This window comes from Agelaius tricolor, unplaced genomic scaffold, assembly GCF_023055355.1.
Source record: "Agelaius tricolor isolate 1412-34295 unplaced genomic scaffold, bAgeTri1.0.p SCAF_33, whole genome shotgun sequence".
Lineage (NCBI taxonomy): Eukaryota > Metazoa > Chordata > Aves > Passeriformes > Icteridae > Agelaius > Agelaius tricolor.
The window spans coordinates 514968-529710 of record NW_027269293.1 but is presented as its reverse complement, the minus strand read 5'-3'; the positions used below and the strand labels follow the sequence as shown (position 1 = coordinate 529710).

Here is a 14743-nt window from a genome sequence, read left to right as displayed (position 1 = left end):
GTCCTGGGCCGTGTGACCGGGGTCGGTCTGGTCCCAGGTCCGTGCGGACGCTCCCGTGCCCTGTCCCGCGGTACCGGTGTCCCCCCGGCAGTGACAGAACAGTGGCCGGACGGTCGCGGGGCGGTGCCGGAGCTGTCGCGGGGCGGTGCCGGTGTCCCCGCCGGAAATGACGGAGCTGTCGCGGGCGGTACCGGTGTCCCCACCGGCAGTGACGCGGCCGCGGTTCCGGCCCCGCCTCCCTTTCCCTCAGCAGCGAGGCCGCGGGTGCGCGCGGTGCGGGACCGGAGCGGGCCCGGGGCCCGGGGCGGGGGCCCTGCATCCCGGGAGGGGCCGCTGGATCCCGGGAGGGGCGCCTGGGACCCGGGCAGCGGGGGCTGGATCCCGGAGTGGGAGCTGGAAACCCGGGAGGGGCCCTGGGTCCCCGGGGACGGGACTGGATCCCGCGCGAGGGCCCCGAGACCCGGGGTGGGGCCAGATCCCGGGATGGGGGCTGGATCCCGGGAGGGGTGGTCGGGAACGGGGCTTTGAGGGGCCGGGGGGCGGCGGGGCCCTGTCGGGGGCGGGACACGGCGATAACGGGGCCGGCCCGGGGTGACGCGGCTGCCGCTGCCGCAGGTGAGAAGGTGCCAAGATGCAGATCTTCGTGAAAACCCTCACGGGCAAAACCATCACCCTCGAGGTGGAGCCCAATGACACCATCGAGAACGTGAAAGCCAAGATCCAGGACAAGGAAGGTACAGGCGGGGCCGGGAGCGGCGGAGTGGCCCCGCGGGGCTCCCCGGTGTCCCCACCGCGGTTGATTGTGTGATTGTGTCCCGCAGGGATCCCCCCCGACCAGCAGCGCCTGATCTTCGCGGGGAAGCAGCTGGAGGATGGCCGCACCCTCGCAGACTACAACATCCAGAAAGGTGCTCCAGGACCCAGGGGGGTTTTGGGGGGCATTTTTGGGGTGCCGGCTGCTGCTTTCCCCCCGGTGTGACACCAATGTCTCCTCACAGAGTCCACCCTGCACCTGGTGCTGCGCCTGCGAGGGGGAATCATCGAGCCCTCCCTGCGCCAGCTGGCCCAGAAGTACAACTGTGACAAGATGATCTGCCGCAAGTACGTCCCCGTGCCCCCTCCGTGTCCCCTCAGCCCCTTCCTGCAGCCCCCAGAGCCCTCCCCGGGGCCGCGGGGCTCTGCTGACCTGTTCCCCCCAGGTGCTACGCCCGCCTGCACCCCCGCGCCGTCAACTGCCGCAAGAAGAAGTGCGGGCACACCAACAACCTGCGCCCCAAGAAGAAGGTCAAATAGAGCCTCCAGCCCTGCCTGCCCTGGCCAATAAAGTATTGCAACGCTCAGCCCCGTTTTCTGGTGTTTTTTTTAGCCAAATTGTGGTTTTCAGTAAATGGGGGCGGTGCTGGAGCAGCATAGCAGGGTGGGGGGACAGGGAGGAATGGAGGTGGTGGTGCTGCAGCAGTGTGTGCACAAACTGGGCCAGCACTGGGACCCCCCTGCCCACCCACGGGCCCCCCGGCCATGTGGATGCAGCAGATGGACACTGGGACCCGGCCAGGGACTGGACCAGCACCAGAATCACACACAGACCCTTCCCTGTTCGTGCACTGGGACCCCCAGCCATGGGGGGTGACTGTCACCAGGAGCCCTACGCGCCCCTGCTCATGCACTGGGCGTCCTCCGGGCACTTCTGCAGGGTCTGGATGAACACCGGGCCCCCCCTTACCCACCTGCTGGGACCCCCGGACACCGGGCCCCCCTTACCCACCTGCTGGGACCCCCGGCCAGGTGTGCATCGGACCGGCTCCGTCCTGGGCTCTCCCTGTTCAGCGGCAAACGCACCGGGAGCCCCCGGCCGCGTGTCCAGGAACCGGCACCGGGCTCCCCTGTTCACGGAGCCCCCAGTGCATCCCCCTACCCACCCACCGGGACCCCCGGCCGTGCGCTCACAGGGGCCGGACCGGGGCCCCGGGGCAGGGCACCGGGGCTGGCGGCGCTGCCGCTCGGTGCCTGCAGGTGGCGGCGGAACCGCGCTCCGCCCCGCGGGCCCCGGGCCTGCGCCGTGCGGCCGGGCCGGGCCATGGTGAGCGGCACCGGGAGCGGGACGGGAACGGGAGCGGCCCCGGGGGGCGGGAGGGGCGTCCCGGGACCGAGCGGGTCCGTGCGCGCGTGGTCACGGGGGCGTCGCGGATGGGGGGGTCCCGGAGCCCGTCTGTGAACCGGGGGGATCCCGGTGCCGGTTCGCGGACACGTGGCCGGGGGGCTCCCGGTGCGTTTGCAGCGGGGTGGGGGCACCCGGGGCCGGGGAGCTCCCGGTGCCCGTCTGGGTTGTGTGAGCACGGCCGGGGCTCCCGGTGCCGCTCCGGGCGTGCACAGAGAGCGGTCCCGACGCACGCACGGACGGGATGGGGGTCCCGGTGCCCTTCGGTACCGCGGGCACGTGTCCGGGGGGTCCCGGTGTCAGTCCGGTTCGTGCACGGGCGGTCTGGGGGCGCGGTGGTGGGCAGGGGGATATGAGGGGTCCCGGTGCCCGTCTGTGTTGTGTGCACAAGGCCGGGCGGCTCCCGGTGCCGGTGCCGGTGCCGGGCTCAGCTCAAGCCCCGCGGCCGGAACCCACCTGGGACCCCCAGAACCGGTGCTGGGCGGGGACGCGTTGCCCCAGCACCGGGGCGATCCCGCTGGGCGGTACCGCCTCTGCCCGGAGCCGTTACCGGCTCACCGGTGCCACCGCGTCCCCTTCTGTCTGTCCCGCAGACGGGCGAGGCCGTGCGGGAGCTGCTGCAGCGGCTGCGGGAGCTGCAGAGCGAGCGGGTCGAGACGTACCGGCTCTTCGAGGAGTGAGTACCGGCACCGGCACCGGCAGCGCCGCGGGGATGGGCCCCGGGGGCGGCACCCACCGGGGCGGGCGGGGCACCCCCAGCAGGGAACCGGATCCCCCGTCCCGATTATTTTGCATCCTGTTGGGACGGGGCCACGGGGATGGCTGATGAGCTCCAGCTGGCAGCGGGACTCTGCGCTGGACACCTGAATCCTATTTCAGCATCCAGCAGATGATGGACTTCCTGGGATGCAGGGCTGAGAGTGTACAGGACGAAAAAACCCAAACCCCCAACCTTCCCCCCCAAAAAAAGCAGTTTCCAACCCTGTCCCGTGTGAGGGGTGAGGCTGCCTGCTCATGCCGCCAAATCCAGGCAGGAACAGGCAGGAAAACCCCGCTGGTGCTGCCTGTGGTGGGCGGCAAAGGGGGCTCGGCTCCAGGATGGGCACCCCAGGGTGGTGACAGTGGCTTCTCCCCCCTGGCCTGTCCGCAGGGGCCACCGGGCCTACCTGAGCAGCGCCCCCCACTATGACTTCCCGCGGTACCGGCAGCTGGTGCACGAGGTCACCGTGGCCTTCAGCGGCATCTCCCGGGAGGTGCTGGCCATCGCCGGGCGCCTGCGGGACCAGCTCGGCCGCCCCGACCTGGCCCAGCACCTGGCCCGGCTCCAGGACAGGGAGCAGGAGAAGCTGCAGCTGGTGGGTGCTGGGCTGGGGAGGGGAGAGGGGGGGTCCCTGGGGCTGCTTTGGGGGGTCTCAGCTCCCGTGGTGTCCCCCACAGACGGCGCAGCTGCAGCTGGCCCGGCAGCAGGCACAGGACCAGCCCGACGTGGGCGCCCATCAGCAGGAGGTGCAGGAGCTCAAGCACAAGTAGGTGGTGGTGGCCCCGCTGCTGTCCCCCCTCATTTTGGGAAGGCAGAGTCCCCCCTAGCCCAGAACCCCCAGTGCCATCCCCTCCTGCCCCTGTTTTGGGGTGGCGCCCCCTCCCCAGCCCGCAGGGTCCTGGCGTGTCCTGAGCTGGAAGGGATCCCGGAGCCCAGGCCAGGAGCCCCTTGCCTGCCTTTCCCCGCCCTCCCTGCGGCCCAGGGGGGCCCAGATGGTGCCTTCGGGGTCTGGCGGCGCTGCGTGGCCGCGTCCCCTCGGCCTCCCCAGGCTGAGTGTTTCATAAACAGCGCGGGGAAGGCGAGGCGGCCCACATAATACGCTCCATATGGGCTTTATTTATAGTTTCCATCCGCTCTCGTAGGCTAATTAAAACCATTGAGGCAATCAGCGAAATTCTCCAGGACCTTAAGTACGATTCGGAAGAAGTTGAGTGATGGGTGTCCCCGTGGGAACGGCTGGAGGGGCCGGCCTGGTGGAACGGGGGCCCCGCTCATCCCCCGCCCGCTCCCGGTGCACCTTGGCAAGGTGGGCATTGTCCTCTGGGCCCCTTCTGTGCAGCACAGGCTGGAAGGGGTGGAGGAGCTCCCTCTGGGACAACAGGGGTCCCCCTAAATCCTGAGTGCCCCTCAGCAGAGGGCTCCGGCATGGGGCTGGTTCCCCTCCCCGGCTGTGCCAAAGGCAGAGCACACCCTGCAGTGCCAAGGGGCTGCCCTGCCAGGCCTCCATCGAGCTGGGCACTGTCCCTGCTGCCAGCTGGAGCCTCACGGGCAGCAGCCCCCCCAGACCACATCTTGGAGAGCGGCTGTGCCCCCAGCCCCACTGCAGCTCCGGTGCTCCGCACGCGCTTTTTCTATGGTCACCCCAAATAAACCTGTCCCCATGGAGCTGGCCTGAGTGGTGTGATCTCAAGGGTTCGTGTGGCCCCCTCTGCCCCAGTGCCACCCCCTCCACCTTGGCTCGGTCCCCTGGGAGCCCCGGGATGGGGTGACAAAGGCCACGGGCCCCACTTGGCTGCCCGCTGCATCCCCGTCCCCGCGCAGCGCTGCCGCTCCGCTGACGCAGACCCCGGTGGGGTTTCAGAGGTTTATTGGCATTAAGCTTAAATCTGTTCCTAATTGACTGAAATGGAACCAAAATAAGGCTGGTTTGAATCAAAACTGGAGCAGGCACTGGGCAAACCCCAGCAGCCTCCAATCAGCCTGCGTGGCTCCCTGGGGACGGACCCCTCCGTGCACTCGCACGTGGGACCCTGGCGAGAGAAAGGCCAAAATCGCTTCCCGGGGGGAACTGCGGCGAGGGTGGGGTCACCCGGGAAGCCCCCGGCGCCCCTTTCATGCCAGGGGCTGCCCCGGCTGGCGGAGCCAAGGCTCCGCGGTGCCTCCCCCGGCCGGGCAAGGCTGGGGCGTCCCCTCGCTGCCGCAGGGCCGCGGTCCCACAGAGCCCCCGGGGCTGGGCCAGCCCGGCCCCCCAAGCTCACCCCACCCCATCCCCCAGGGCTGCGGGGCCGCGCTGCGCCCCGGCCGCCTCCCAGCGCCCCCGCGGCGGGGCCGGGGCGGGCGCGGGCGGTCCCGGGTGGGCGCCGGGCGCCCCGTCCCATCCTGCCGGCGCTCGGTCCCCCGCGGGCTACAGCTTATCGCCGGGAAGAACCTGCGGAGAGGAGCAGAGCCCCGCGTCGCCCCGGGGTCGGCGTCACCCCCCAGCATCCCTGGGGTGGGGGGTCACCCCGCGTCCCCACCCAGCCGGGGAGAAGAAGTGCGAAAGGCTCCTTACCTACCTGGTTGCGTGTTTTGTGCGATTTCTGCAGCCACACGCGCCACTGGTCGTAGAGTTTGATGCCGAGGTTGGAGCAGCCGTAGGCGTGTTTCTTCACCCACCCGAAAAACTGCTTCAGCTCCCGCCGCAGCGTCGTGTTCTGCTCCCCCACTTTGGGGTCGCAGCCCCCCGCCACTCGCTCTGCAGGGACAGGGGGGTCAGCGCCACACGGGGGGACGCGCCTCGACCCCCCCATCACCGCCGTGCCGTGAACGAGGACAGGAACCCGAGCAGGTTTTGGCTCCCAGCCGGGAAAGCCGAGCTCCAAATTGGCTCCTTTGCAGGAAATCCAGGTGCCGGGCATGGAGCGGGCCCCGCACATCCCCCGGGGCACGGGGAGGGGAGCGCGGCAGCGGCGGCACCGGGGAGCGCTGCCGGCCGCACTCACCGCTGCGCGGGGTGGAGGCGGCCGTGGGGTTGCTCCAGTCGCTCCAGATCCCGGCTTTCTTGGAGCCGTAGATGCTGAAGGGGTTACAGCGCACCTGGACGAAGTAGACGGTGCCGGGGCGCAGGCCGGCCAGGCGGCAGGAGGTCTGGTTGCCCACATCATCCACCACCTGCGGAGGGAGGAGATGGCGGCACCCGGACCCTGGGCCACCCCCGCGCTGTCCCCCGGCCGTGCCCACCCACCTTCCACTCGGAGCTGTCCTCCACCCGGTATTGGATCTGGTACTTGGCTTGGAAGAGGAAATCCTTGAGGGCCGGCGGGGAGCTCCAGCGCACGCTCAGCTGGTCCTCCAGGTCGCCCACCCTGCTGACGTGCACGTCGGACGGCGGGTCCGTGGTGACTGCGGGGACAGGCAGGGCTGGCCCGGGGGCACAGCGGGGCAGCGCCGCGGGGCCGCGAGGGTTAAGGAGCCGCGGATGTAGGAGCGACTCGGAGCAAACAGCCTAATTCGATTAGGAGCAATTCTGCTCACATATCGCCCATTTCCTGCTGCCCCCGCCCCAGCCCGGCGCGGCCGCTCCCCTCACAGGGTCACCGGCACCGGCACGGCGGTGGCACCCGTGGCTCACCCACGTCGAGGATGTCCAGCATGACCACGTCGGACACGGCCACCCCCAGGCGGTTGGACGCCTCCACCCAGATCTCGTAGGGCGTGAAGAGGGCCAGGTCCTTGGGGATGTGGCAGGAGTAGGTTCCGGCCGTGTGGTATTCCTGGCAGGTGTTGTCCTGGCCGTACCACCTGCGGGCAGGTGATGGATGAGGTGCTGGCACCACTCCCCCACGCTCCCGTGGGTCACCTTTTGGTTTTTCCACGCTGTCAGAATTGCGGGACTGACCCTGTGGTTCACTCAGTGATTCCCAACTCAACCAGGCCCGCAGCAGCTTCTCCTCACCCTCCCCAGCTCCATGAGGAAACTCATCCCAGAAAAGCAGGGCCCAGCCAGGAGGCATCGAGCTGCCCCTTCCCTGTTTCCCATTAAATCCCACTCCAACGTTTTTAACGACAACAGGGATGAAGGTGAGCACCCACCTGCGCTTGTACTTGAGGGTGTAGTTGGTGTGCAGGAAGGTCTCCCCTTCTGTCCCTGGCGCCCACTTGCAGGTCAGGTCCTTCATGTTTTTGGACCAGCAAGTGATGTTGACTGGTTTTTCTGGGGGTACTGGCAGAGACAAAAACCAAAGAACGGGAGGTTCCAGAGCTGTTTTTTTTCCAGCCACGGAGACACAAACCCCAAATCCAAGCTGCGTTCCCAGCTGAGCCTCTGTATTCCCGGGAATGCGTAGCGACCCAAAAAACAAACCCGAGCTGCATTCCCCGTTCCGATCCCATATTCCTGGGACAGAGCATCGGCCTTAAAATAGCCCAAGATAAAATCTTACGATTATTGGTTCGGACAAGCGCGTTTTAACCGAGGCTTTGCCGAAACAGCCTCTGAGCTGCGCGCGGGTCAGGGCTCCACCAGAGCAGTTCCTGGCACGCTTTGGTGAGAACCAGGAGGCTGATTCCTCCCTGGGGATCCCTGGCTTCGCTCCCATGGGGGAGAGTGGTGGCCAGACCCCAGTACAGAGCAGCTGGACCCTGACACAGAGCTAGACCTTGGCACAGAGTGGCTGGACCGCAGCACAGTGACCAGACCCCAGCACAGTGACCAAACCCCAGCACAGTGACCAGACCCCAGCACAGAGCAGCCAGACCCCAGTACAGAGTGACCACAGCCCTGCACAGTGACCTGACCCCAGCCCACAGTGACCAGACCCCAGCACAGTGACCAGACCCCGGCACAGTGACCAAACCCCAGCAGAGAGCAGCCAGACCCCAGTATAGAGTGACCACAGCCCTGCACAGTGACCTGACCCCAGCCCACAGTGACCAGACCCCAGCACAGTGACCAGACCCCGGCACAGTGACCACAGCCCTGCACAGTGACCAGACCCTGGCACAGAGTGACCAGACCCCAGCCCACAGTGACCAGACCCCAGCACAGTGACCAGACCCTGGCACAGAGTGACCAGACCCCGGCACAGTGACCAGACCCCAGCCCACAGTGACCACACCCCAGCCCACAGTGACCAGACCCCGGCACAGTGACCAGACCCCAGCCCACAGTGACCACACCCCAGCCCACAGTGACCAGACCCCAGCCCAATGACCAGACCCCAGCACAGTGACCACACCCCAGCCCACAGTGACCTGACCCCAGCCCACAGCCCAGACCCCGGCACAGTGACCACACCCCAGCACAGTGACCAGACCCCAGCCCACAGTGACCAGACCCTGGCACAGTGACCAGACCCCAGCCCACAGTGACCAGACCCCAGCCCACAGTGACCACACCCCAGCCCAGTGACCAGACCCCAGCCCACAGTGACCAGACCCCGGCACAGTGACCAGACCCCAGCACAGTGACCAGACCCCAGCCCACAGTGACCAGACCCCAGCCCACAGCCCAGACCCCGGCACGGCGCGGCAGCACCGACGTACATCCGACATAAAGGCAGGAGCCGGCCAGGATGCCACCGTCTCTGCTGTGACACACCAGGTTGTCCCCCGACTGCTGCCTGGAGCCGTTGAGGCGGGCCAGGGCCACGCTGAGCGTGGAGGGGCCCAGGGCGGCGTAGGAGGCGGCCGGGAGGCGCCGCCCGTTCAGCGTCCAGTACAGGTCCTCGGCTTTCAGCGGAAAGTCCGGGCTGACCGTGCACGTGGCCACCAGCGAGGAGCCGATCAGCAGCGTGGGGTCCTGGGGGGAAATCACGGCGGGGTCTGCAGCCGGAGAGACAGAGCGGGGGGAATCGGTTATGAGGGTTTGGTACTGAGCTGACGAGGTTAGAGCTGTCTGAGCGTGTCTTGGGTCTGTTTATCTGGTTTGCATTGATTTAAACGCCTTGATGTCTCTTCTGTATTCATTTAAATACGTTTTATATCTGCTTAAGTGCATTGTTTTGCTATTTTGCATCAATTTAAATCATCACGTCTATATCAATTTAAATCATCATATGTGTTTTATGTTAATTTAAACACATTGTTTAGCTATTTTACATCGATGTAAATCATCACAAGCCTATACTGATTTAAATCCCATATCTATTTTATATAGATTTAAATCATCACATATCTATTTTGTATCAATTTAACACACTGGTTTCCATTTTACATCCATTTAAAGACACTGGTTTCTATTTTACATTGGTTTAAATGTGTTTCATATCTATTCTTTACTTCTGCACATTTTATATCCGTTTTATACCTAAAGACATTTTGTATCTTTTATATCTCTTTAAATAGTTTTTGTATCTATTCTGTATCTCAATACACACCTATTTTTATCTATTTAAATACGCTTTACACCTACTTTTATATCTACATATATTTTATATCTAAACACATTTAATATCTATTTTTATATCTGCATCTATTTTAGAACTTTAAAAATATTTTTCATATCCACTTTTTATCTTTATTTTCCCCAGGGCTGGGGCGGGGCTGGGTTGCAGCTTCGGAAGTTTTTCCGCGACAAAAGGATTTCAAAAAAAAAAAGAAAATTCGAGGGGATTTCCCCCTCCCCGCCTTTTCTAACACTGCCAGGTCCTGCATTTCCCCCAGGATCGCCTCGCCCAGGGCTGGGAAGCGCTTCCCAAGAGCTCCCGCCTCATCCTCACCGTGTGCTCCCAAATCCCACCGCTCTCCCCTGCACATCCCGGGGGTGCCGAGGCTGGGGGAGCCCCTCCGAGAGGGGAAATTCCCGTCCTGGGCCCTCTCCCAAATCCCACCGCTCTCCCCTGGACATCCCGGGGGTGCCGAGGCTGGGGGAGCCCCTCCGAGCGGGGAAATTCCCGTCCTGGGCCCTCTCCCAAATCCCACCGCTCTCCCCTGGACATCCCGGGGGTGCCGAGGCTGCGGGAGCCCCTCCGAGAGGGGAAATTCCCGTCCTGGGCCCTGTCCCAAATCCCACCGCTCTCCCCTGGACATCCCGGGGGTGTCACAGGCTGGGGGAGCCCCTCCGAGCGGGGAAATTCCCATCCTGGGCCCTCTCCCAAATCCCACCGCTCTCCCCTGGACATCCCGAGGGTGCCGGGGCTGGGGGAGCCCCTCCGAGCGGGGAAATTCCCATCCCGGTTCACGCCGGGCCCCCTCGGCTGCCCCGGCCGGGCTGTTCCGTGTCCGTCAGCCCTTATCGGCTCCATCCGCACGCGCCGGGTTAATATTCCCAAATTACCTCCCGGAAAGTGCCGCGACCTCCCCGCCCCGGCGACCTCCGGGCCCCGCTCGGCTTTCAGCGCCCGCCGCCCGCCCCGGCTCCCGCCCGGCGCTCCCGAAAGCCCCGCACGCCGCAGAGATCCCAGCAGGGTCCGCCCCCCAGCTCCGCAATCAGGGCTCCGAAATCCTCTTTACGCCGGGGAGGCTTCATCAGGAATTGCCGCCGTGCTGGTGAGGGGCGAGGAGGGCAATGCAGCGGGGAAAGGGAGCCTGGGGCACCCCAAATATCCGCGGATTGGTGCCGGGCACCCCGAGCACCCCCGGATCGGTACCCGGTACCCCGAACGGCCGCGGGACGGTGCTGGGTACTCCGGGATGCCCCGAGCATCCCTGGATGGCGATGGATCCATCCCAGCCCTTCCCAAGGCCAGCCAGGCCTCTGGAATTCTCATCCCCCCTCTCTGCCAAGGCGCCCACCCCGCTCCGACCCCGCCACGAGCCGAGCCCGGAGCTGCTGCGGCTCTGCCGATAACAGACCCAGCACTCCGAGCCCTGATTCTCCTCAGCCTTAATCTAAACAGCCCCAGAAACTCACACGAGCACCGTAAAACAGACACGTTTCCCATCCTCCGAGCAGGACCCTCTGGAGGGGCCAATTTTCTCTCTCTCTGTATTTTTTTTTTCCCTGGATTTTGGTTTTTTTTCCCTCCTCCGAGCAGGAGCCTCTGGAGGGGCCAATTATACACATATATATATTATATTTTTTTCCCCCCGGAATTGTTTTCCCCCCTCAGCACGGCCGCAGCGCCGAACATGTGTTTTAAAAGGGAAAAGTGTGAAGTTTTCCGATCGGGAGAGGAAAGGGCCGGAGAGACGCAGGCAGGCTGTGGAATGTGCAAGTTGCAACGAAAATACCTGCTCGGGGGTTTTATGGCTTCTCTATTGCAAAAAAAAAACGCTGATCAGGTGCTAAGTAATGCTATAAAGTAAAACCACATTTCCAAGGTGTCGGGAACGTTTATGCTTTTCTTCCGAAGGGCCGGATTTCATTTTAGTTTTATATCGGAGTTTTAAGGGGTTGGCAAAGAAAAGGGGGGAGGAAAAAAAAAAAGCTCTGATAAGTGTCAGAGATCACGCAGTTAAAAAAGATTTATTGAGCTGTGCAGGGGGTTAAAGGAAAATAGAAATAATTGCCCTGAAGAACAAAAGGGAATTTGGGAAGCTCTGAATTCCACAGGAAAAATAAAATTAAATATATATGTGTAGTTTGAGCTCGTCTAAAACTCGAGCAGCGAGGCTTGCGGGCAGACACGGTACCCAGAAATGCTTTATCCCTCTTTCCTACCCTGCTCTCCAGTCTCTTTTTCCCCTTTCTCATCCCCGACTGGCATTTCTCGTGCCCATCCCTGGGCTCGAGGAGGGATTTATAAAAAGCCCAGGCATTCCAGCGCGGCCGAGCTGCACCGAGGGGAAACTTTCGCTCTCTAAAAGGAGATTTGGCTTCGCCTTGGCCAGCGCCGCACGTCGAGGGGCCAGCGCTGCCCCGGACCCCCGTGGGGAGGGGGAAATGGGGTCCGGGGGGAGCCCGGCGGCTCGGGAGGAGGAAGGTGCGGGCTCAGCCCCTCCGAGGGTCCGGCCGTGGCCTCGGGCGGTTCCCAGCGGGATCAGCCCCTCCAGGCACCGGGGCGGGCACCGGGAGCCGCCGGGATCGGCCGCTCTCGCTCACGGCCCCCGAAGGGATTTTTGGAGCGTTCCCCCTCCCCACCCCATGGCTCCAGCAGCTCCTGCCCCAATTAACGCCCTCGGGGCTCCCCCGTAAGGACGGGGCCGGGTCAGGGCTCGGTGCCGGTGGCCGGGGAGGGGGCGCGGGAGCCGCCGGGCGAGCGGTGCCGTTTGTGGCGGGTCCCGTTCGCGCGTCGGAGCGGAGAACATCCATCGCCTTGAGAAATTCCCATCATAGGGAGGAAGCCGAACTTCCTGCTGCGGGCAGCGGGGAGCGGGGAGCGGGGAGCGGGGAGCGGGACCTCGCCCTCCCCTGGCTCGGGCCGCAGCGGGGGCAGCGGGGCGGTGGCCGGGACCGGGGCTCCGTCGGGTTTAGGGCTCCGTGGGGAAGGGGGGATCCCTCCCCCGTGTGTCCCCCCACGGCCGGGGGGACCCCGATCCCCGCGGGGCTGAGGCCGCTCCACAGCTCAGCCCACAGGTGGCACCTCCCGGACCTGCCACCGCCGGTGGGGCCCCCAAATTGGGCATCACTGAGGGCCCCCAGGGGGATTTTTGTTTTTGTTGGGGGGGTCGTTGTTTTCCGTGGGGCGGGGAGGGAGATCCTCGTTGTTCTGGGTGGGCAAAGGGGATTCATTGTTCTCTGGGATGGGGGGGCGGCTCTCCGGGGGAAGGGGGGACCCCGTTGTTCTCGGCAGAGGGGGGGGGGGGTCTCAGAGGCTTTGGGGGGGGCAGAGGGGGGCGATGGCTCCCGGGGCTGCGAGGGGGTCGCGAGGGGAAGGGGCTCGCTATTGTTCTCCGGGCGGAGGCCGGGGGTTTCCATTGTCCTGGGTGGGGAATGGAGCCGCATTGTTCTGCGGGAGGGGGGGCTGGACGGCGGGGAGGGGGACAAGGGGGGACCGGCCCTCCTCGGGGTCGCCGTTCTCCGTGGGGAGAGGGAGCAGCGGCTGCGCCGGGGGAGGGGGGGCTCTCCTCGCTGCTCTCGGGGATGGGGGGCAGCACAAAAAAGGTTCCTCTATTGTTCTCTGCGGGGAAGGGGCGGGGGGGGTCCCGGCTGGGCTGCGGGCACGGGGATGGGGGATCCCGGCTGCTGTCGGGAGGGGAGGGGGGGTCCCGGCTGCCCTCCGCGGGGGGGTCCCTGTCCTCCTCCTCCTCCTCCTCCTCCTCCTCCTCCTCCGCAGCGCAGGCGAAGCGCAGCCCCGAGGTGCGCCCGGCGGTGCCCCCGCCGCGCCCGGGGCCGCTCCGCATCCCGGGGCCGGGGGGGACGCGGCACGCGGAGAGGAGCGCACAGCCCCGGGGGGCTCCGCATCCCGGCACCGCTGGGGGGGGAACGGGACACGCGGAAAGGAGCGGGCGAACCTCGGGGGGCTCCGCACGCCGGGGCCGGAGCCGGACGGGAGAGCCCCGGGGGGCTCCGCGCAGCGCCCGCGTGGCCCCGACGGGACCCCCGCCCGCCCCGCGCCCACCTTGCGGGAGCCGCCCGGTGCTGCCGGTACTCACAGGAGAGCGGCTCGGCGCGGGGCAGGCGCGGCAGCAGCAGGAGCAGCAGCGGCAGCATCGGGAGCAGCGGCGGCGGCGGCATGGCCTGCTCCGGTGCCCGTCGGTGCCCGGGGCGGCGGAGCGCACCGGCACGTCCGGGGAAGTCCCGAGCAAGTCTGAGCAACCCCCGGTTACCAAAGCCCCAACTGCCGCCCTGGCCCCGCCCCGGGACCGCCCCCGGGGGGGCAGAAAGCCACCGGCCCCGCCACCCCCCCCCACATCGCCCCGCTCCGGTACCGGCCCCGGCACCGGCCCCCGCCCGGTGCCCGCTGCCGCCGCGGGATGCTGGACCCCCCCAGCCCTGCCGGGGCCGGTGTCCCGCTCCCCCCGATCCCCGGTAGGTGAGTAAGAGCCGCTCCGGGGCCGCCGGCCCACGGGTGACTCACGCGCGGACCCTCCCGCGCCCCCGGGGCCCCCCCCGCCGCGGCTTCCCCACGCTCCGAGTGCCTCCGAGATCCGAACCCCTGTTATTACTTATTTCTGGGTTGAAAACAGGAATATCATCCCGTAAATCCCGATGTTTTCTACCGAACCCATCATCCCGGGGCTTTCCTCCTCAAAGCCCCAAAGAAGTGGAAAAAAGACCCCAAGACCCCCCAGACTGGGGCTGCGTTTGTCCCCAGGGGTGGTGGCATGTCCGGGAGTGCCACCAGCACCAGGACAAAGCCACCCACACGGGCATCCCCCAGTGTCCCCCCCGTGCCCCCGCCCGGGGTCTCGGTGGCACCGAGAGCTTTGCAGACCCCCGGGCAGGACAGAGACCCCCGGGACAGCGGGTCCCGGTCATGGCAAGGCCACTGTCCCCACGTGTCCCCGGCTGTGAGGAGAGGGGACACCATTCCCTGCCAGGAATGGAGCACGGAGGGTGGCAGGGGACACCCGGGTGGCCCGGGGTGCCCCAGGGACTCGGGGCGGGGGGTGACACACAGCGTGGGGCTGCGAGGTGTTGGGCAGCACCAGGGATTGCAGAGATTAAAAAACACAATAAAAAACGAGAGGGGGAGGGAGCCCAAACAATGCCTTTTCCCATCGTCCTGTTTTTTGGAAGCTTCTGAAATGTTTTTGTTGAAATTTCCCAAAAATGTCAGGCTCCGGGAGCCACCCAGCCTGAGAAACTTCAGCCCCAGCGGCCGCAGTCTGGCCGAGTGAATCACGGCTGCCCCGGGGGCTGGCGGCCGCCCGCGATCCCGACCCACCAGGGAAAGCACCCGGGGGCCGCGGCCAGCGCTGGGCGCAGGGGGAAAGGAGAAATTCCCCTCATGGAGCCGGAGCCGGGAGCTGCGGCCAGCCCGGCCGCCCACCTGCCCTGCCCGGAGCCTTCCCCCTCCGCC

At 65.9% G+C, this 14743-nt stretch overlaps 3 protein-coding genes across 6 annotated transcripts; 2 read left to right on the top strand and 1 right to left on the bottom strand.

Moving 5' to 3' along the window:
* Window positions 1-155: 155 nt before the first annotated feature.
* Window positions 156-1340, top strand: UBA52 (ubiquitin A-52 residue ribosomal protein fusion product 1). 2 transcript variants are annotated; one of them, XM_071451591.1, is made up of 5 exons: window positions 156-264; window positions 616-734; window positions 822-908; window positions 999-1101; window positions 1200-1340. In XM_071451591.1, exons 2-5 carry the CDS (start codon window positions 632-634, stop codon window positions 1291-1293), a joined length of 387 nt encoding a protein of 128 aa, XP_071307692.1. In that variant the 5' UTR covers window positions 156-264; window positions 616-631; the 3' UTR covers window positions 1294-1340. The 2 variants fall into 2 exon arrangements, with proteins under 2 accessions (XP_071307692.1, XP_071307693.1); XM_071451592.1 differs by having other exon boundaries at window positions 231-273.
* A 672-nt stretch (window positions 1341-2012) lies between these two features.
* On the top strand, window positions 2013-4583 carry REX1BD (required for excision 1-B domain containing). The gene is made up of 5 exons (XM_071451905.1): window positions 2013-2080; window positions 2752-2834; window positions 3309-3513; window positions 3596-3684; window positions 4061-4583. The coding sequence occupies exons 1-5, from the start codon at window positions 2078-2080 to the stop codon at window positions 4131-4133; spliced, it is 453 nt and encodes a 150-aa protein (XP_071308006.1). The 5' UTR covers window positions 2013-2077; the 3' UTR covers window positions 4134-4583.
* A 155-nt stretch (window positions 4584-4738) lies between these two features.
* CRLF1 (cytokine receptor like factor 1) lies at window positions 4739-13514 on the bottom strand. Of its 3 annotated transcripts, none has more exons than XM_071451904.1 (8): window positions 13374-13514; window positions 8442-8720; window positions 6990-7119; window positions 6529-6698; window positions 6142-6299; window positions 5900-6068; window positions 5463-5652; window positions 4739-5346 (listed from the first exon to the last, which is right to left on the bottom strand). In XM_071451904.1, exons 1-8 carry the CDS (start codon window positions 13453-13455, stop codon window positions 5031-5033), a joined length of 1494 nt encoding a protein of 497 aa, XP_071308005.1. In that variant the 5' UTR covers window positions 13456-13514; the 3' UTR covers window positions 4739-5030. The 3 variants fall into 3 exon arrangements, with proteins under 3 accessions (XP_071308005.1, XP_071308004.1, XP_071308003.1); XM_071451903.1 differs by having other exon boundaries at window positions 5194-5346; window positions 5470-5652; XM_071451902.1 differs by having other exon boundaries at window positions 5194-5346; window positions 5474-5652.
* Window positions 13515-14743: the final 1229 nt, after the last annotated feature.